The sequence below is a fragment of the Impatiens glandulifera genome, unplaced genomic scaffold (assembly GCF_907164915.1).
Source record: "Impatiens glandulifera unplaced genomic scaffold, dImpGla2.1, whole genome shotgun sequence".
In the NCBI taxonomy this organism is placed as follows: Eukaryota; Viridiplantae; Streptophyta; class Magnoliopsida; order Ericales; family Balsaminaceae; genus Impatiens; species Impatiens glandulifera.
Window position 1 is genome coordinate 17,171 of NW_025919525.1, and position 22,691 is coordinate 39,861.

Genomic DNA, 22,691 nt, shown 5'->3' on the forward strand with positions numbered 1-22,691 from the left:
CAACTGTATGAAAAATATGATCAGTAGCAGATTTTTTGGTAGAGAAGAAAGGGAAGATGCCATGGTAGCTACAGCTTCTTTGGTAGAGAAGAAGCAAGTTCTCTGTTTTTTTTTTAAACTTGTTTGTTGGTAGAAAGACGAAGGACTGGTTTATATATAATGACCACGAGTGAAAAACTTTATTATTATTTTTTAAATAAGAATATTAAAAAATAATAATAAAGCTTTTCACTCGTGGTCATTATATATAAACCAGTCCTTCGTCTTTCTACCACCAAACAAGTTTTAAAAAAAACAGAGAACTTGTTTCTTCTCTACCAAAGAAGCTGTAGCTACCATGGCATCTTCCCTTTCTTCTCTACCAAAAAATCTGCTACTGATCATATTTTTCATACAGTTGTATGTTTTCGAATTAGTAGCTGCTGAGAGCTAGTTCTGCAACAGAACATGCGGGGAAATATCAATTCCGTACCCATTCGGTACCACTGAAGGATGCTATTTAGCGAACGACACCTATACCGTACTGAATCCTTCCATTTGACATGCAAGGACAATGGCGGTTTGTATTGGGGGACTAAAGGCAGAATCCAAATTCGCAAAATCAATGTCTCTGCTGGAAGTGTCAAAATTTTTTTGATGGAAATTGGGGAAGACTGTTATAATGAGTCTCAAGTCGACCCAGGATTGTCAACGGGTACATTCGTTGTCTCAACCACCGAAAACAAGTTCACAGCTTTGGGATGCGATACGTATGGGCAAATGGCGACCCGACGGGAAGACATGAACTTTTTCACCGCCTGCACGGCCTACTGTGCCAACCTCGCCGACGTTCAAGACGGAAGGTGCGACGGTATAGGGTGTTGTCAAGCCGCGATTCCTCAGAATACACAGCATTTGCAAAGTCGAGTTCTCAGTTTTCAAAATCATTCCAATTGTTGGGTCAGCTCATTTGACAGCTGGGCCTAACAAATTAATAAAGCCCATTAGAACATATTTAATTAAGAAAAAAAACACAGCAGTTTTTGGGTGGTTTTCTCTCTCTCTTCCAGCAGTTCTTCCTCCATTAAAGCAGCAATTCTTCCATTGCAATAGCAGGTTCTTCTTCTGATTTCTTTTATCTCTTCTCCATTTGGTTAGCCATCTTTAGTGATGATGATAATGTATGTGAATGACAAGTTAGGATGAGGTTAATTAATAACTTTTGTTAGATTACCTCTAAGCTTGTATTGAACTACATTGTATATAGTGGATGATTTAAGTGGCCGAAGTGTCCCGTTGTTTTACCTAATTTGGGTTTTCCACGTAAAATCTTGGTGTCCTGCTCTCTGTTTCTTTGATTGTTTGATTGTTGATGCTCAATTGTTTTGTCTGCCTATTTGATTACACAAAAGGGAAAAAGAATTGTTAGGCCTTGTTGTAGCTTGTTTATTTCTGAATTGCTAAACAGGTGCTATTATTCGATTTCTACAACACCAATGTGGTCGACTTTAATCCTTGCGGTTATGCATTTGTTGCGGCTACGAGCGTCTACCATTTCTCAAGCAAACACCTCAAGGAAAAGCCGCCTAAGGAGGACCGACCGGTGGTGCTCGAATGGGCTGTAAGTAATAAGACTTGCAAAGAGGCGGCCAAGGATGTTCAAACTTATGCTTGCAACGGTCAAAACAAGGAATGCTTGGACGTTCAGAATGGGGTAGGTTATAGGTGCAAATGCATCGACGGATTCAATGGGAACCCCTATCTCTTTTATGGTTGTGAAGCTTCTAACTAAACTAACTAACTATATACCCACAAAACCTCAGCTAACCAACTTTTTCTTCTTCTTTTTTTTCTTTCTTTCTTTTGATGATTAACCATTTCATAACGCTCTTGTTGTTATGCTGCAGATATTAACGAATGCAACGACCCAAAGTTGAATGACTGTGTGAAAATCTGTAAGAATGAACAGGGGAGTCATCACTGTTCATGTCCGTGGGGATATCACGGCAATGGAAGCAAAGCTGGCACCGGCTGTTCATGGGCTTTCCCTTTGCTCGCTCATGTCCGTGGGGATATCACGGCAATGGAAGCAAAGCTGGCACCGGCTGTTCATGGGCTTTCCCTTTGCTCGCTGTAGTTATTATCGGTACGTTAATTATAACTAACTTTTGAAAACTGTATGTTTGTTTGAAAATTTTAAATTTAATTAGACATTTTTTACTGGCATACAGGTACTGGGATCGCCATAATATTCTTATTCATGGTGTTTATCTGGATGCATCATTTGGTAAAGAAACAAAATCTGATGAAACTCAGACAAAGCTTCTTTCAACGAAACGGGGGCTTCATCATGAAAAACCAACTCTCATCTACTCAAGGGTCCTCTTCCACAGAAACTGCAAAGATTTTTACCGCCCATTAGTTAGAGGTAGCAACCGGAAGATACAGCAAAGCTAATATCCTCGGAGAAGGCGGTTTTGGCACCGTTTATAGAGGTGTTCTTCCAAACAAAACTGTCGTTGCTGTCAAGGTCTCCAAAAACATTCAGAAAGGCAACCTAGAACCGTTCATCCCCGGCCAGAAGAAGGGCCAAGTAGAGGAGTTCATAAACGAGGTCGTCATTCTATTGCAGGTCAACCACCGAAACATTGTCAGACTACTCGGATGTTGTCTGGAGACCGAGGTTCCCTTACTAGTCTACGAGTACATCCCAAATGGAACCTTACACGACCACATCCATACAAAACCGGCAAGACCAGCTCTCCCCTCACGTCTTCTTGGGAGACTCGCCTGAGAATTGCTTCGGAAATCGCCAATGCCATATCCTATCTACACTCGTCCGCGTCCATTCCCATCATTCACAGGGACATAAAGTCTGCCAACATCCTCTTAGACGAAAACTATGCAGCAAAGGTCTCCGATTTCGGTGCCTCCAGGTTGGTATCCATTGATACAATGGTTTTATCGACAGTGGTGCAGGGAACTCTCGGATACCTAGACCCCGAGTACCTGCAAACAAGTCAACTGACCGACAAGAGCGATGTCTATAGTTTTGGAGTCATTCTGGCAGAATTACTCACTGGTAGGAGCGTCCTTCGGTTTGATTGCGATGATTTTAAGGATAAGAGCTTAGCAACATTCTTTCTCTCCGCCTTAAAAGATAACCGACTGGCTGAAATTCTAGAAGATAACGTACTCAAGCAAGAAAGCTTCGACCGGGTCAAGGAAGTCGCCAACATAACAAAGATGTGCTTGATGGTGAGGGGAGAGGACCGCCCTTCAATGAAAGAGGTGGCAATGGAGCTCCAAGGCTTGATATTAACAGGTAAACACCCCTGCATGGAAGACAGCACTGGGGAGACCTTATGTCTGATTGACAAGTTGGAGACATCAGACTCGTTCGCATTCGGGGAGACAAGCTCCTTCGAATTTGGGGAGACAAGCGGCATAGAGATGGGCTTCCATGATAATAAATAGGAAGTATCCAACAAGTCCGGGGAGGAGGTAATCCAGGATCTTAATTAACTATTATAATTTGTCTCAGTTCCATGTGCACAATGTTTAGCACATGTCTTTGTTTTAATTAATTGGTTAGGTTAAGTTTCTACTACTCTTTACTTTGTGTTCTATGTAGTGGGTTGGTGTTAGTTTATTTAGTAGTGGGGTAGTGTTTTGACTTTTTCTATTAGTGTTAGTTTATTCAGTGGTGGGAGTTTGACAGTTGCTGTAGTATGTGTTGTTAGTTTATTCAGTGGTGGGAGTTTGACAGTTGCTGTAGTATGTGTTGTTAGTTTATTTAGTGGTGGGAGTTTGACAGTTGCTGTAGTATGTGTTGTTAGTTTATTCAGTGATGGGAGTTTGACAGTTGCTGTAGTATTTAAGACCCTCCTCTTATTATTAATATGATAATTAGGTAGAAAAGGTTTCAACTATATATTACTTTATTTGCATTTTTGTTTATTAACTACTACTACCAAATCCTTAGTTGCTGTTTTTCAATTCCACGAAAGAGTCTTAGCTTTGATCCTTTTTGTATTGCTTCTGTTGTAAAACAAAGGTTCATCATGCTTGACCGAAATTGTTCTTGCCATTTGAAAGAGACCAGTGTTATTTATATACAACCAAATTTACTTGGGATCAAACAGTGGGTTGGATTATGAGAGGATTAAGAGCATTAAACGAACTAACTGCAGTGATCATATCAATGTCATGTGTTGTTTACACAATTGTACCTCTCAGATTCTGCAAAGGGAGGAGTAGATGAGGCAAGCAAAGTCAACATTTGTTTATTCAAGTTATGAAGTAGAATTTAGAACAGGATGGAGGCTTGATTCCTTTTTTGCACATTTGTTTATTCAAGTTGAATTTTTTTTTATTTTTTATTTTTTATTTTTTATTTCTATATAAGCAGCCTTCAGATTTCTGTATCTTCAAACATTTTTATAAAAATTTCTTTTCCATTTTCTGGTATTTTTTCAGCCAACTTCATTTTTTATTCAGTAACTGCCAAAACTATAGCATTCATTTGTTTGATTCTCTTGCTTTAGTTTGGGGTGGTAAAGGTGGTGATCATTCTAGTTCACCTAGAAGATGGTTAATGGAGGGAATGAGTCAGGGGGTAATTCCGTACTCTCACAAAGTCAAACAGCCTCCAAAGAAGGATCTCCTTACAAAATTCAAGTCCACTGTCAAGGAAACATTTTTCCCGGATGATCATTTGCCTTCTTTCAAGGATGTATCAACTTCGAGAAAGGTTGTTCTTGACTTGAAATCTGTTGTCCCTTTTCTAGATTGGAGAAGGGGGTTACAATCTCACCAAGTTCAAAGGCGATTTCATAGCTGGACTTCAACTGCAAATCTTTGTATTCCTCAGGTATGTCGTTGCTTAAAAGTGCATTGTTAGTTTTTTCCACAAAAAAATATCTGTTTCATCTGATTTTGGATATGCAAAAAGCTTGCAATCCTTCCTGCTGTGCAATATTGCCTTGGTAAGAAATTTCAGAAACAAATGATTTCAGCAGCTTATATATGAGATTTAGAGAGATTTTTACAAAAACAAAACCGGTTGATGTTGGTTGCAGACAGAAGTTTTGTTCCTCCTTTGTTTTATGCATTTTTGTTCTTCTTCCCACCAAGTTCATTGTAAGTTTTGGTTTCTTTCTTTCTAGAAAGTTTTCTCTGTTTTTTCCTTTTTCTCATGGTATGGTGGTCTTGTGTTTATGGTCGCTGATAAGAAAGGTGTTTAAATTGTGAGTAATCTCTAAATTGAATGCAATTATTTATTGACCAACAAAAACAAAATTATTAGTAACTAGCCTGTCAATCTTCTTCTCTGGCAAACATTTATTTGTGGGTTTCATTGTTATTGCAGGATTGATTACATTTACGGTAAATTGCCCATTTTATTTGATTTCATTGCTAAGATTGGATCCTTCGGTCATTTTCCCTTTCCCTTAAGCTATTTTTTTGAATCTAAATTGGTGTAATGGGGAATGGAATTGACCATTGACAGATTGATAAATACAATTATATTTAATTATAGAAAGTTATTTTAATTTTTAATTCTTACAGAAATTTTTGGAAAGATTTTTACAAAACCAATTTGGTTAATGGTGGTTGGAGACAGTAGTTTTGTTCCTCCTTTGGTTTATGCATGTATATGGGAAGCTCAAGAGATATAAAAACAATTAATGTCTTTATTACAAAATAAATTAGTATAAGGGTTTCTTTGTAAGGAATGAAATAATATAGGACGCAATATAAATATATATTATCCCTAGGATTAAGGGTTTCTTTATAAATATATATTTTGTAGTGTTTGAGATTAATAAAATCGCGAACCCTAGGATTTGGGGCTGTCGCTTTTTCTTCTTCAACACGATCTTCATCTTTGCGTCCTTTGAGTTCGTTAATCAGCCGCGATCCAAAGATTTAACAGTCTCTCACCTTCGCTTGCACCCTCACTCGTTCCATTTGTAACCATCTAGGGCTTCTTCTAATTGTCGTCCCTGCTTCAGACCACACCACAGTGCAACATCAACCGCGAAGGAACCATCGCCCGACATTTGAATTATTGCATACTGCAGATGTCGCATTTCTTGGGTGTAAGTGTCTATTTCTAAATAGCCGCAGGAATCACCAATTTCCACAGAAACTCTGATAATTGTATTTTTGGATTAGGAGTGATTGTTTTTCTGACATGTAATTCATTCAGTTATTCGGATCATTAATTATGGGAAGAATAGGTTCAGATAGTACCATTCTTTTTCCACTTGCACATTTCTCTTCAATTAATTTATAGGCAGTTTGATTGAGTGTACCATTTTCTCTGTTTTTTGGGTTGTATGTTATGCCTTTTCATGATTAGCTATTCTAGGAAAATTTTCTCCCTAATTTCCTATTAGTTAGTTTGAAAAGAAAGACTTGCTGATGATCATTGATTCAATTTGTTATTCTAACAGTAACAGCTGACTATTATCTAGCAATGGATCAAACTGCGGATGAAACTCGTGCTGGTAGTGAGAATCAGGCCAAGCAAGATGGTGAAGTAAGTTCACTAGATTTATACGTGTATGAATAATGTTTCTAGGACATGTCTTTGTTGTTTGTTATGCTTTTCTTCATATGCACAACACTTCAATTTAATTTTATAGTCCATGGTGAATCCTTTGGAACCAGGTTATGATTGACCTCTTAATCTGAATATGTGCAACATTTGATTAAGTATTCCTCTTTTAAACTGATTACGACTTTCTGTTTTGACCCAGTATTCCTATTCTTACCTTTCTTTCTGTCTCCAGACAAATATTTTGTTCTGCCACTATTGTGACTATTGAAGCCTTCATTTTCGTTAGAAACAATTATTTTCTATTAAGAATTTTGTTCTGGAAGTTGTTACTAACTTTGTTCTTAGTTGTTTGTTTTAGATTACTTTATATATGATAAAATATTTATAAATTATTAAATAAAAAGAAATGTAATATTTAAAAATAAAATATGGTTTTGGACTGTACATTCATTAATAAAGTACTTAAAAATTTATTAATCAAGGCTTCATCCTTTTTTTTTAAAATTAATTAAAATAATATTAATTTGTAAAAGGATTTTAGATTAAATCCAAATTTATATTTGCCAAACAAGTGTTTAAATGAGATTTATTCATACTCAGCAAGTATTAGATTACAGCTAATAACAATATGAGAAGTCTCTCTGGAAGAATCGATATTGTGAATAACATATATAAGCTACTTTATTTGTTTGATCATTGATTCGGTTTCCTAACTAATGTCAACATTCATTCTTTTAATAGTAAAGTCCAATCAGGCTGTGCACTTTCACTTTCCTGTTGGTTATCCATTTGTTCTTCCCCTTGTATTCTTTCCAACTGTGCTTTATGGATTCACGAGATTCTTCAATCTAAAAGAAGTATACTACTCGTGCTTTCACACTGTTAACTCTCTACCCCTCCCCCAAAAATTGTTTGTTTCAGATTGGCAGAAGCTCTTAACATTGAACCTACAGTAATGCCAGAAGATGGCCACACAACCAGGGTTACTACTGTGGGGGAATCATCATTACCAAATTCTGATGAAGACACCAAATCATTTTATGAAAGCTTGCCTGACCTTAGGTTTGTGCCATCAGATTGTTATGCCAAATGTTTATTGCCTTTTTCTTGAACAAGGATTTGCATGATGATTTTCTCCTGTTGGTTTCTTCTAATGAGTTTTTAAGCTACAATATTGAGTCATTAAGCACTTATTTTATTCTATATCAGAGCTTTGGTTCCAGCTGTGCTTCTGGGAGAAGCAGAACCCAAGGCTAATGACCATTCTCCAAAGTCACAAGAGCAACCATCTGTAAGGAACTCATTTCTATTTTATTTAGGCTCCAAAAGAGAAAGGAAAAGACAAAGATGCAGAAAGAAAAATAGAAAATGAAAAGGAGAAACTTAAAGGACTAGAGGGGACAAACTTGAATGGTATGTTGCAGAGGCTTCCAGGATGTGTGAACCGAGATCTAATTGATCAATTAACTGTAACCATCTGTTCCAGCCTTGTCTTTTCTCTTTATATAATTTTCTACTGTGAATACATCTAGTTTGTTCGTGAAGATTTTGGTAAATATGCATTTTCAATTTGTTATTTAAAAAGAAAGACTTGCTGATCATTGATTCAATTTGTTATTCTAACAGTAACAGCTGACTATTATCTAGCAATGGATCAGACTGAGGATGAAAGTCGTGCTGGTAGTGAGAATCAGGCAAAGCAAGATGGTGAAGTAAGTTCAGTAGATTTATGTGTATGAATAATGTTTCTAGGACATGTCTTTGTTGTTTGTTATCAACTGATGTCGAATTATGTTGCCATGTTCTATATTTTTGTACACAAGACTCTATTAACAGGTGAAATTTTATTTGCCATTTGTCATTGCTTTTTCTCAGATCCTCCAATTGCACATCATGCATAATAATTTTCCGCACTGGGATGGTATCATGAAATTGTAATTTACTTTCACATATATCATTCTCCTATAATATAGAAAGATGCGCAAAACTGTTAAGTCAAATATGAGTCTCTACAGTTTGATGGACCTAGACTTCTACTTCTGGTTTTTGTGCATGACTAAGTTTAGTTAAGTTCTAGTTGTCTTTCTAAGGGTCAACGTTATATAATACTGGGGATGTACATGTTTCTTTGGGTGATTTTACATCTATGTCCCCTTTTTAGCCTGATACTGAAATTCTTACACATGATTGATGCTCTGCTTCTTTTTAGTAATCAATAATAGTACTAAGAAACATTACAGTCTTTTCTGCAATGGATTTTTGCTCCTCTTACTTTTCATGGATTAGAAGTAGTTGTAATATTCTTCATTATTAAATTTTAGAGGTTTTTTCTTTACATAAGATTTTTTTTCCTTCTGTTTTCAATAGCAGGAAACAGCTGCTCGTCATGAAGAATTAAAAAAATTAGTGTAGGCTAAGATTGCTCTTCAGCAAAGTAACTTGAATCCTGAAAGAACTGGTCAGATATTTCAAAATGTTATTATGAATTACATATTGTTGTGTTGTCCTGCGGTATTGGTATTTCTTTGGAATGCTTATGGCTATGAATTTAAGTAACTTGCACGAAAGGCCTCAAATGAACCACTGAACTATTGATTAGTTCAAATGGTTCATGGAACTTGCAAGAAAGGCTCAAATGGCCCTATTTAATACACTCATTGTAACATCATCTAAAATTATTCTTTTGTTAGTAGCCCCATGATGACCTGTAACTTCTCAAAGACCCAAATCTCTAACAAAAGTGGAGATTTTGGATGGATGTTAATATTACTATATTCGAAGATTTTTTAGACCAGATTTTAGTTTTCCCTGAAGGTGGCTAGCACAACAAACCACTGTCAATGCTCCTCCACTTCAATCAAGGTGTTTAAGTGTGAATCGAACTTGAGATCTTAACCTCTTATGTCCAAAGACTCTTACTTCCTTGAGCTACTCTGGGTTGGTATATTGGAAGGTGTTCTTGTAGCCTTTCTAGCAAGTTTTAGCCTATAATTGTGTTTAAGAAGATGGTATTTGATAAGTTTTTTTCCAGGTGTTGTAGTGTTCTTGCAGATGTGATTTAGTCTTTTCACGATTTCAATGACTATTTTACTTCATGCTTATTCTTTATTCACCCTCCCAATAGTGGCATTAACATCTCTCCATCCTATCTCATTGGTAATAGGTGCATGGGATCTTTCTGATTTTACTGAATAAAATAAAGCGTACTATAATTTTTCTACTTGAACCTTCTTTACTCTAACAAATGAAAATTTTGAAACTATCTATGAAGTTTAGTTACTGTAATTTGTTCAATGTTTTCTGCTAATTGTGTTTTTAGAATCTAAAGTATATCATATTGATGTGGTTGTTGTGTTGACTAATTACAGACAGCATTTTTCATCGACATTAGATTCCAGCATAAAACGCAATACAGCAGTTATTAAGAAACTTAAGCAGATTAATGAAGAACAGAGAGACAGTTTGATGGATGAATTGAGAAATGTCAACATGAGCAAATTTGTTACTGAAGCAGTGACAGCCATCAGTGAGGCAAAGCTACGGTCTTCTGATATTCAAGCTGTTGTTCAGGTGATTAGATAAATAAGTATGTTATGGTAGTTTGCAGCTGTAGTAACTCATTCTCTTATGAAACAGAATCTTACTGTGTATAACTTTACTTTAGAGATATTTTAGTGAATGTAGGAGAACATTTTGTCCTTTTTGTTTAAGGCCAGTGTTGGCTTATATAAGTTTGAAATGCTTAATTTCTGTTATAGATAATCCTTAGATCCCATGGTACTTTGGAAAAAACTTGCCTTTGAACAATTAGTCATGATCTCAAACTATTAAAAGTTCCTATGGTCCTATGGTTTTTCAATCATTCAGATGTAGAATAAATCTTAGAGTGGTTTAGTCCATTTGAATTTGTTAGCATTTTATCTTGTTCGATAATTCCATCCTAGATTCCTCTTAAATATATGTCCAGCAACTGAATGCTCATATTATTCAATAAAGCATTTTGTTATTTTTCTTTATGGTTTTCAGCCATGCTCTGCTGCACGAATGGACCGCCGAGAAATGTTACTACATATATGTTGTTTCCTTTTGTCAGTGTATTCCTTTTAAAATATCAATAAACACGACTAGTTTACTATTATCTGTTTTATACCCTTCGACCACACAATTCAACTCGAAGCAGCTGATTCTATAGTGGATTTTAGAGAGATAATATGGTCATATGGACTGGGAAAGTGCTAAGCTATTGTAGTCATCTGGCATGCTGAGTCACATACCAGTCCTAGCTAGTTCTTTCAGTTTGTTGGGTTTTTATTCATCTTACATGTCTCTTACCATTCAACATGTCTAGTGTTAGGTGGATGACTTTACACTTTTTACCCGGACCTTGATTTGTTGGACCACGTGAGATGTAGAAACACTAGACATGTGAATGGATTTAGCTGTTTTATGTTTCTATTTTTCAATTCCACATACATTATCTTTTGTGCCCCCCTTTTGGTAATGTTTGTTATCCTTTCGTAGATTTGTTCGCTGCTTCATCAAAGGTACAAGGATTTCTCACCAAGTTTGATTCAGTGCCTGCTGAAAATCTTCTTTCCTGGAAAATCTAGTGATGATTTGGAGGCAGACAAGAACTTAAGAGCGATGAAGAAGCGTAGCACATTAAAAGCTCCTCCTGGAGCTGTACTTTGTTAGAGTAATAGACGATTGTAGTATTTTTGTTAATATCATCAAGGATCTTACCAGTATGGAGCATTTTAAGGACCGTGAGGCAACACAGATGAATCTGTCTCTTCTTGCCATCTTTGCTCGACAAGCGAGAACCTTCCTAGAACTTCCACTGTCAGGACAACAAGTAGTTGATGAGGTGACTGAAAAACTTGTCTTAACTCGTCTGTTTAAGTACTTGATGGCTCTTTTTGGTGTCTCCTGCAATTGCATTTTGACTAATTTATCAATGATTGAAGGTTTAATGATGTAGATGTCATTGTTGTTTCTTATGTAATTTTATCAGCTATTAATATGGCTAGAGAGGGTCTTTTAGTTGAGTAACCTCCCACTACGAATGCGGCTGGACATCTCTATTTGCTATATAACATATATAAGCTACTTTATTTGTTTGATCATTGATTGGGTTTCCTATCTAATGTCAACATTCCTTCTTTTAATAGTAAAGTCCAATCAGGCTGTGCACTTTCACTTTCCTGGATAACCTTCTTTTAATAGTAAAGTCCAATCAGGCTACAGCATTTTCACTTTCCAACTGTGCTTTATGGATTCACGAGATTCTTCAATCTAAAAGAAGTATACTACTCGTGCTTTCACACTGTTAACTCTCTATCCCACCCTAAAAAATTGTTTGTTTCAGTAATGCCAGAGGATGGCCACACAACCAGGGTTACTACTGTGGGGGGAATCATCATTACCAAATTCTTGGAAAGATTCTTCAGTTCTTGAAGCAATCTGGGATGATGAAGACACCAAAGCATTTTATGAAAGCTTGCCTGTCCTTAGGTTTGTGCCATCAGATTGTTATGCCTAATGTTTATTGCCTTTTTCTTGAACAAGGAGTTGCATGATGATTTTCTCATGTTGCTTTCTTCTAATTAGTTTTTAAGCTACAATATTGAGTCATTAAGCACTTATTTTATTCTATATCACAGCTTTTCTTCCAGCTGTGCTTCTGGGAGAAGCAGAACCCAAGGCAAATGACCATTCTCCAAAGTCACAAGAGCAACCATCTGTAAGGAACTCATTTCTATTTTATTTAGGCTCCAGCAACTATTTATCATTGATGTCATATACTTGTATCATAATATTTCTTTGTGTGTACTACATGGAGTGTACCTGCAATACCATTTTAAACATTCTATCCTAATGTTTTGACCCATATTACAGTTATGCGAATGATAAATTGTTGGACCACATCTTACATGTCTCATACATTGTCCTATTTATTTCAAACTAATTGAGTTTTAGAAATGTCTTCAATTCTATCTTGTGCAAGTAAATGTAATGCATTATGTAAATTTATAATTCTAATTGCTATAATCTTTCTATATGTTCTAAATCATTGATTTCTGTAAACTAGGCATTTGTCAATAGAAGCTTATTTTTATTCATCGTCCTATATTTTTAGATCAATAGTTTAAAAAGAGTTATATTGACCCCCAAAAATTATGAGGAAAATTCATACATGCTTCTAAAATTATATCGCAATCATGTTCAAACAAATGTCTAGTTTAAAAAACTTAATTCTAAGGTTTCATTTGTGTACTCTCTTATATCAGATTTTTTAATCATTTTTTATTTAAATCTCGTTAATTATTATGAATCTCCTAAACATTTTTCTAAGATTAAATAGACGTAGACAAACAACATAAGTCCTTAATCAAATATAGTGTAATAACCAATTAACCATTGAAAACGGATTGGAAGTGTGTACGTTTTTTTAGGACAAAAAAGAACTTCAATTGAGGTTGTATAGACATGCGATGACTAATCAATTTGAATTCAAAGTGAATAAATGCTAGGATCAGTGTTGATAATAGAGACTGTGGTCTGGCTATTGTTAATAGCTTACACACTTCAATTCGATATTCTAACTGTGTTTTCCTTTAGACCGCGTCTAACTGCGCTTTCCTTTAGACCACGTCTAAAGGAGTTACAACACTGAGATTTCACATAGAAAAGACAATATACTAATTATAGAGTAATCACACAGTGAGACAATGAGTAGTTTGTGCTTGGGCTTGAGAGAGATTGGATAATCAGATCTTAAGCAATAGTATATCAAGGGCAAAAATCACTTCGAGAGGCAGTTCGTCTATTGTCATTGAGTAGCAATTTATACTTGAAGTACACCAATGGTCGAATCTTCTTCTAGAACACGTGACATGTGTCCGTTGGACGACTGCCAATAGTACGAGAGTACAACAAACTCTGCATTGGGATCGTGGCTGTACAAGACATGTAGTGCGCCAAATATCCTCTGATATTGTGTTGTACTGGAGAGATACAATGTGGGCAATTTGAATGATAAACGTGTACGTGGCAGTCTTTCATTTGTTCGGATCAACTGGCTTGTCAGACTGTTGAAAACAGTAATTGTAGATGGGCTGTGTACGTAATTAGACGGATGCTTCCTTTAGACGGCTGCTTCCTTTAGACGGCTGCTAGAGTAAGGCATCAGACGTTCTCCTTTAGACCGCGTCTAAGAAGGAGTTATATGGTGTCTAACTACGCGCACTCCTTAGACCACGTCTAAGAAGGAGTTAAACTACGTCTAACTACGTTTTTTCTTTAGACGGTGTCTAAGAAGGAGTTAGATGGCGTTTATCTACGCTTCTTCTTTAGACCACGTCTAAGAAGGAGTTAGACGGCGTCTAACTATGCTTCTTCTTTAGACCGCGTCTAAGAAGGAGTTAGACGGCGTCTAACTACGCTTTCCTTTAGACCGCGTCTAAGAATGAGTTAGACGACGTCTAATTACGCTTTCCTTTATACCACGTCTAAAGGAGTTAAATTGCGTCTAACTACGCTTTCTTTTAGACCACGTCTAAAGGAGTTAGACCGTGTCTAACTGCGCTTTCCTTTAGACCACATCTAAAAGAGTTAGACGACGTCTACTCGCGTACACCAGACTCCGTCTGAAGTAGCAAGATGTCTATAAATGCCTGCTTCAGACCACGTCTATAGTAGCATAATCCTTTAGATTTGTGCCTACACAAAATAGTTTCACAGATTAGTCTTATTCGTTTGCGATATTAAATTAAGCTCTTCATGAAACTAGTTAGAACAATTTTCCCATTTTTGATGATGTTAAAACTTAGTTAGAAAATCATGAAACTAGCAAATATTCCAGTCAATTAGATTTCATATATAATCAAAGTTTCCCATTAACAGACAAAAAACAAAATTTTCTCAAAATGGGACACTCTTATCCTTCTCTTCCCTAGATTAAAGCCCTTTTTGCCTGATCTTCCCCCTTGATTGCAGACCGATTATTTCCCCCCCTTTTGACATCATCGGGAAGAACAAAGTCTTAATATGCTTTTAGACCCCTTTGGAGCGTCAGACTTGTTCTCTTGACCTTTGCTCTTCCTACTCTAAGGACAAAGTCATAAACTCTTTGATTATCCAAAACATTCGAAGACTTAATGAGGACCCCATGTACAACATTAACTCATAGATAGACGAGCAGCATGCTGAGCGGAGAAGCATACCCAATTGGCTTCCTTGGAGAAGAGATCTTCTTCACCAAGTTATCGAAGGTTATTTTTTACCACTTGATGGTTATTCCCCTGGTTATAGCCACCATCATCTCAAAGATCTTTTTGGAGTAGACATTAGTGGTTGTCTTTGCCAAGAGGGATTTAGAAATGATGTCATTGAGAATGGAAAACTCAGGTTTTAAGGAAGACTTCTTTCCGTGAGTTTTGATAGGGAAGGAGGTACCTGAGAAAACAAGTTTGACCTCAGATAAGATATCATCTAGAGCGGTGGGGAACTCTGATAATCCCTCCGAAGGAAGCTAAAAAAATAGAGCGAAAGTTTCTTCACCAAATGAGATTCATCTCCTTTTATTGTTGTCAGGATAATTTTATCGCCTATTATTCTTGCAGGCTCAAAGAACTCACGAACCCCGGGTTCGTGAATGATGACAGGTCCTACGAGGAACTTTCTTAGGTCAAAAATTTCAAGAGATGTAAACATTTCAACCATTTCTAGAATTATCGAAGAAGAGACAGGCTCAAAGTTTATTTGTAGAGTGTTTAGAGCAAAAGAGGCCATTTCTTTGCTTTATATTTTGAAAGAGGGAGAGGTCTTATGGTTGCACGCAGATCGGAAACTCAAGAGATTTTTAGAGAGAGAGAAGAAGTATTCAGACTTACAAAGAAGATAGTGAATCTCTACAGATATATTAGTTACTCTTTATAGAGTATGACTGACACATAACTACAAAAGTTATCATTAAAAGTAAATCGTCATTTAATTCAAAATTTTGTTCCCAATAAAGTCATCATTTAAAAGAAAAGACGTCAGTTAAAACCATCATAAAATCCATCATTAATTTAAAACGGAAAGAAATAAATCGTTAGATATATTAGTCATATTTGTAACATTGAGAGACACGTGTCTTCAAGTTATTCGAAATATGACTGTTAAATTTATGGGCGGGAAAAGTACATGGGATGGACAGCTGTCCCATTCGTCCGAAGATGAGACGTCTAAAGACACACATAGTTAGACGTCGTCTATACTATCCGCATGTCTTGCGTCTAAGTTGGGTAGATGTCTTATTCGTACGACGTCTAACTACGCTCGTCTACAGACGTCTAACATGCATCTATTCGGACGACGTCTAACTACGCACGTCTACAGATGCTTCAAACGTCTGTCTTATAAATAGACGTCTAACAAAGCTTAATTTTCAAGTTGCTTAAGCAACAACTCGTCTAAGTACATGGTTTCTTTAGATGACTAATCTAATCAGTCCGATTGAGACATCCGTCTATACACGTTTGTCCAGCCACCTTAATCAACAAATTTCTCCCTCAATTTGTGCATGATTAACTGAGAAATAAATTAATTGAGGTCTACAAGACCCAAAATATTTCTAAAGTAAGAAAACTTAGTCTCGGGGAGTGACTTTGTGAACACGTCTGCCACTTGCTGATTTGTTGGGACATATTCAAGACGAATATACTTCTAACTAACATGCTCCCAAATGAAATTGTATCGGATTTCGATATGCTTCGTATGAGAGTGCAACACCGGGTTGTATGTGATCACTATAACACTGGTGTTGTCGTAGAAGATTGATGACTCTTCTGTCTCAATGTCATAGTCCCTCAGCTGTTGTTGAACCCACAAAAGCTGAGAGCAGCAACTACATGCAACAAGATATTTAACCTCTACTGTAGACGTGGTGACGAACGTCTACTTTTTGTTGAACCAAGAGATTAGATGATCACCAAGGAACTGACAAGTTCCAATGGTACTCTTCCGATCGATCTTGCACCCTGCATAGTCTACATCAGAATAGCTAGTTAAATTGAAAATGGAATCATTTAAATACCATAGTCTCACATTTTGAGTTCTCTTTAAATACTTCAAAATACACTTAGAAGCAACATAATGAGATTGTTTTGGGTTAGCCTGAAATCTTTCACAGACGCTGACGGCAAACAAAATATTTGGCCGGCTAGCAGTTAGGTAGAGTAGAGAACCAATGACCCCTCTATAAACAGTGATGTCAAAACTTTTGCCATTTTCATCTTTGTCAAGTTTGCTTGAAAAATTCATTGGAGTTGCTGCAGAGTAGTTCTCCATGCCAAACTTCTTTAGCAGCTCCCTAGTGTACTTTGCCTAGTTGATGATTGTGTCATCTTCAAGTTGACAAACTTGAAGACCGAGGAAATAATTCAGTTCTCCCATCATACTTTTACGCGTTTTTTCTCGTTTCGCTTCCTTTCTGGCGTATGCCCCTTTTAATTTGGCAAACACTCCCTTTTGAATTGGCCCGTATAGTTTTTAAATCGATACACTCACGAATGTATCGATCTAATTGAATTGAGAGTCACCACTTTAATTTACTTCCCAAAGAAACTAAAGAAAATAAAATTAGAGATTCGTTTTGAGAGTTCAGTTTGGTTACGTATTAGAAAAGGGCCTACGACGCTATGTCCTATACGCTTATCTTTACAGACAATCTCTACGCCTAAGTAATTGGCCAGTTCATGTTTGAAGGATTGTTACGTGAGTTCATAACCCTTTTGCTTGTGTGAGAAAATCTTAATTATTTTACAAGGGACTAGTCCTATTCATGAGGTGCTTGACGAAGATAAAGCATTGAAAAAAAACATTAAAAAGCACTAAAAAGCATTAAAAAGTATTTCAAGGCATAAAACAACATTCTCAAAGAAAAGCGAGAATCAGGATTCCCGAGAAGGATCAAATGAGGATAGATGAGGAGAATAACAATTCGATTGGAGGATTATAATTTTATTATTTCGCTCAAAGGAGAAAAGAGAATGGATTAACTCAAGGTTCTGAGTGTTTCCCCTTTTAAATTCTCAGAATTAAGAAAACTTTGAATACAACACTGTAAAATGAGTCATTTTCAGAAAATAATTCCCAAAGTTCCCAAAGCTTCATATGAAAAAAATATTTTTAAAAGCTCATAGGAATCGATTTTGGAATTTTCGGAGTTGTAGAACTACCGACATGCCACTACAAAGATAGCCATTTTTCAAACGGGCCCTAAAAATTCCGGGAAAATTTTATTTTTGAATTCTTGAGAATATTCGAGAAAATTTGAAAGTAGTTTGGACGTTTGATTCCTCATTTTAAGGTTGTTTGTGAAAACTGGGAAACAAACAGGACCTTAGAGTTTATTTTATTTTTAATTTTTAAAGTTTTAAATCGAAATAAAAGGAAAACAAAGCTTTAAAGAAGGAAAGAGTTCAAAGACTACTTTAATTTCGAATTAAATAATTAATTCAAAATTAAAGTTGTTAGACATATTTAAAAAATAAAAGAGGCCCAGAGGCCTCTTTGCAACTTTAGGAGAAGTTGGAGGAATCGAATTAAAAGAAAAAGAAAAGTGAAGTCATCGGCCTTCCTTCCGATGAATTTTCCGGCATAGACGATTTCCGGCGAGTTGCTTCAATGGCCGATTTTCGCTCGAAGAAGAAGATGCCACAATTGTTCCTTTGCTCGCCGAAGCTCTCTCCTCGTCGTGGTTCGTCTTTTCAGCCTGAACGAATCCAACAACACATAAAGCAGATCGGCCGAAATCGACAGAGCTTTGGCTGGAACTTGCTGATGTTCTTCGCTCTACTCCCAATTCGCCACCAAGTAAGCTGCAATAGCCCGTTGGATCTTCGTGAGTTCATCTATACACCAGGAGTCCATCCGTGAGTCAGATCGTGCTTAGACGCTTATACGAATGAAGAACTGAAGTAAAATCCCTTCTATGTGTTCCTCGTTTCAGCCAAAATGATATTCACATTTTCAATCAGATTGAACCTGTGACATCAGGACAAAAGACTCCTAATCTAATAGATAACCTAAACCAGTCCTAATTTCAAACGACTACCAGCTAGGTTGAATCAAACATACAACAATGCAGATCGAAGGCGTGAACAAAAAATAATTACAGCAACAATCAAGCAAAACTCAAATAGCAATCGGCATCAGTGTTCATAACTGATGCCTCCAATCAAGTATTCAAGAATCACATTGTAAGAAGATTACCTGAATCAGCAAGAAGATTACAAGAAATGAAGAAGACGAATGAATCAAAGACTGTTTCTGCCTTTTTCGATTTTCTGCTCCAATGCAATATTCTTCCTCAAATGTTGTTGAAATGCTCTTTCAATTCCACGCGACAAGAGAGGCCAGGAATCACAGTACGTCCGTGGTTGAATCGTTCGCTTGTCCTTCGTCATGTAGCTGCAATAGAATCACAGGTAACATGATTTGATGTTGTCCTCTTTTCTTGACTGAAAAGAGAATCGAAACTTTTCATAGATGAAATCGAGTTCTCTCTCCCTCCTCTAATGGAGTTAACTCTCAATTTCTCTTTTTTTACCAGATCAATCTCCAGAAGTCTGAAACTTCTCTAAACTGAATTGAGTGATCTCCTCCTTTTTTTCAACTGAAAAACTGCCCTTTTTAACTTCAATGGTTAAATTGGAAATACACCCTAAAATCAAGGGCACGCTTGGGAATAAAAAAAACTTTTTACTTCCCCTTTATTCCCGATTTCTTTTTATCCACTTGCACCATCATCCTAAATAAATCACCCTGGCCTCGTTTTAGCTTCAAAAATTGCGAACTTTTTATGGTAGATCCGAGACCAAATTACCGTGAATCTCTTTTTTGAATCAACCCAAACGGACCTTCTTAGCATAAGTTACGAGTTTTCAAAGTCTTCAACTATTTATCCTCTCGGTTCATGTACCAGCTTCACAGAGGGCGACTTGGACCGAGCTCTAAGACGAACTGGGAGGACTACTTGATATAATTGGAAAGCTAATTCAAATATATTTACAATGATAGTTCACACACTTAATATGGATCATTGGTTCAAAAGTTATGATGCCTAAAAGTGTGATATAACTTCAATTAGCTCCCAGGATTTGAGTATGTAGTATTGCTTCCCTTTTAAGATCGATAAAGGCCCTTAAAGGTCGAATTACGCTTCGGGAACGGTTCCATTTGAAATATACGTGAGTTAGCTTTCCAACCCAACTTTGATTACTCAAAACCATCAATCACAGCTCAAGTTACGGTTTTTTAAGTGAAAGGGTGTTTGATTTAAACTTTTCAGGAACACCTTCCACTCATGACCGGATTTCGTCTAGGTAGAGGGCACCAACGGGAGATTGGGCTACACCATATGAGAGAGGACTCATTTCTATTTTAAAAACATCTAATATCATCGAATTTTCATACAGTAATTAAGCCGAGATAAATTTATGAAGTCTAGGGTTCCAATGGAAGCTCAATGGGGACTTCATACTTAAGGATTCTTGAGTTTTTTTCAAATAATCCCTTTCAAATAACCCATTTTCCAAATGATCTGATTTTCCCTATTTTAGAAGACTTGTCAACTCTTTCCCGTTTCCACTTGTCACATGTTCGGTCCCTTGTTGACCTGGGTTGACTTGTTGGTTGGCGGGTTGACTCGAGTTAACTTGGGTTGGCCCGTTTCCTCGCTTTCCCCTTTATGAGCGTCTTCTGCACAAATTTGCAAATAGTAATATTACACTCAAAATTTGAGATTTTTCAAAATGTACAACATGAATATTTCACGGGTTCAGGGAATTGAATTAGAGAAAAAACGGTGATTCAACTCATAAAAGGGCTCTAAAATAACTCTTTAACACGTTTTCTCCAATAATAATATTATACATGAAATTCATGATTTCTCGCATCGATTATTCTGAAAGTATGAGGGGACTTGAGACTTAAGTATTTTTGCAACTTTTCACTCAAATCATTGTCTTTCAAGTTTTTTAAAGTCGGTTTTCCAAGAGGTGTTTCTATTTTTGTTTTCTCGGTTTAATAAACAAACATGAGTATTATTTCGGACCGGGTCTTTTTATTAGGTATCTAGGGTGTAAAAATGAGGTGTCTATAGAATGCCCCTCTTGGACAGAGTTTGGAGAAAAATTTCTTGTTTTCATAAAATGTGTGTCCAAGCCTAAACAATAGGCACCACAATTTTTTTTACCCGAGCTGAATGAATGAAAGAGAAAAGAAAGATACAACATGACAATGAATATCCTTCATTGATTTTTCTCGTTTAGCCCTTACACATTTGAAGAAACCGGAGGCTTGAACTGTGCAATGATCCTCATGGTGTACCTATAAGAGAAAACTAGACATTATAACAAGTTTCGTATCAAAGCTTACATAAGGATTCGGGGAAGAAAGCATCTTGTCATGAGCCGTCTTTTCACAGCCGATCTCGTGTGAATTCTCATCAAGTGAAATTTCACGAGCATTAACCTGCAAAACAAGGGAAACATAATGATAAGGCCCATAGGCCGTCAGTTCAAGAATCAGTTAACAAGTCTCCGTCGTATGTCCTTATCAAGGAACCCTACGACTCAGAGCGTAATCTTCTAATTTAACCGATCGACAAAATAGTCGTTTGTTGAAACCTTCTAGAACCATATACCCATCTGAGGGTACTCTTCAACAAAGCAACACAATCCTTTGTCTTCAAAGGATTGAAATTGTCGAGTCCAAGATAGTCTCATTGAAGAAGACAATATGCCACAACCCGTGGAGGATCCTCGTGGCTTCAAACATTCATAAGAATTTTTTTTCCTCGCGTGAAGACCGAAACGATAGTACTCACAACGATTAGAGATAGAGAAAATAATCGCCTCCCGACTGTAAGAGCAAATCGAAGCAGGATTTTCTACAACGAATGAAGATGAATAAAAGAATCGTCTCCCCGACTTCAAGAGCAGATCGGAGTAGGGGTTTGTCCAATGGATGTAAGTGAAGAAAACAATTGCCTCCCCGACTACAAGGGGAGATCGGAGTAGGGTTTCTACAATGGATGGAAGTGAAAAAAACAATCGCCTCCCCGACTGCAAGAGCATATCGGAGCATGGGTTTTCTCCAATGGATAGAAGTAAAGAAAACAATTGTCTCCCCGACTGTAAGAGCAGACCACAACAAGGGTTTTCTCCAATTGATGGAAGTGAAGAAACCAATCGCCTCCCCGACTGCGAGGGCAGATCAGAGCAGGGGTTTTCTCCAATGAATGGAAATGAAGAAAACAATTGTCTCCCCGACTGCAAGTGCAGATTGGAGCAGGGGTTTTCTTCAATGAAGGAAATGAAGAAAACAATCGTCACCCCGACTACAAGGGCAGATCGTAGTAGGGGTTTTCTCCAAGGATTGGAAATGTAAAAAACAATCGCCTCCCCGACTGCAAGAGCAAATCGGAGCAGGGGTTTTCTCCAATGAATGGAAATGAAGAAAACAATCGCCTCCCTGACTGAAAGAGTAGATCTGACCAGGGGTCTTCTCGAATGGATGGAAGTGAATAAAACAACCGCTTCCCTGATTGGAAGAGCAGGCCGGAGCAGGGGTCTTCTCCAATGAATGGAGATGAAGAAAACAATCGCCTCCCCGACTGCAAGAACAAATGAGAGTAGAGGTTTTCTCCAATGAATGTAAGTGAAGAAAACAATCCCCTCCCCGACTGCAAAATGAGATCGGAGCAGGGGTTTTCTCCAATGAATGAAAATAAAGAAAACAATCGTCTCCCCGACTGCAAGAGTAGATCGGAGTAGGGGTTTTCTTCAATGAATAGAAATGAAGAAAACAATCGCCTCCTCGAATGGAAGAGCAGATCGGAGTAGAGGTTTTCTCTAATGAATGGAAGTAAAGAAAACAATCGTCTCCCCGACTCCAATAGCAGATCGGAGCAGGTATTTTCTCCAATGAATGGAAATGAAGAAAACAATCGCCTTCCCGACTGCAAGAGCAGATCGGAGTAGGGGTTTCTTTAATGAATGGAAGTGAAGAAAACAATCGGCTCCCCCACTACAAGAGCAGACCGGAGCAGGAATTTTCTCCAATGAATGGAAGTGAAGAAAACAATCGTCTG

The 22,691-nt window shown here is 37.1% G+C and overlaps 1 protein-coding gene and 1 pseudogene across 4 annotated transcripts; both read left to right on the plus strand.

The window, feature by feature from the left end:
* Positions 1–492: 492 nt before the first annotated feature.
* Positions 493–4,705, plus strand: LOC124918098 (annotated as a pseudogene).
* Positions 4,706–5,824: 1,119 nt separating this feature from the next.
* On the plus strand, positions 5,825–12,415 carry LOC124918105 (regulator of nonsense transcripts UPF2-like). 4 transcript variants are annotated; one of them, XR_007097305.1, is made up of 9 exons: positions 5,825–6,083; positions 6,441–6,526; positions 7,469–7,609; positions 7,757–8,016; positions 8,174–8,259; positions 9,916–10,117; positions 11,069–11,414; positions 11,916–12,061; positions 12,211–12,415. XR_007097305.1 is itself a non-coding variant. In XM_047458354.1 (7 exons), exons 5-7 carry the CDS (start codon positions 8,213–8,215, stop codon positions 11,240–11,242), a joined length of 423 nt encoding a protein of 140 aa, XP_047314310.1. In that variant the 5' UTR covers positions 5,825–6,083; positions 6,441–6,526; positions 7,469–7,609; positions 7,757–8,016; positions 8,174–8,212; the 3' UTR covers positions 11,243–11,613. The 4 variants fall into 4 exon arrangements, 1 of the variants encoding a protein (XP_047314310.1); XM_047458354.1 differs by lacking the exons at positions 11,916–12,061; positions 12,211–12,415 and having other exon boundaries at positions 11,069–11,613; XR_007097304.1 differs by lacking the exons at positions 9,916–10,117; positions 11,069–11,414; positions 11,916–12,061; positions 12,211–12,415 and adding an exon at positions 8,915–9,080.
* The last annotated feature ends 10,276 nt before the right edge of the window (positions 12,416–22,691 follow it).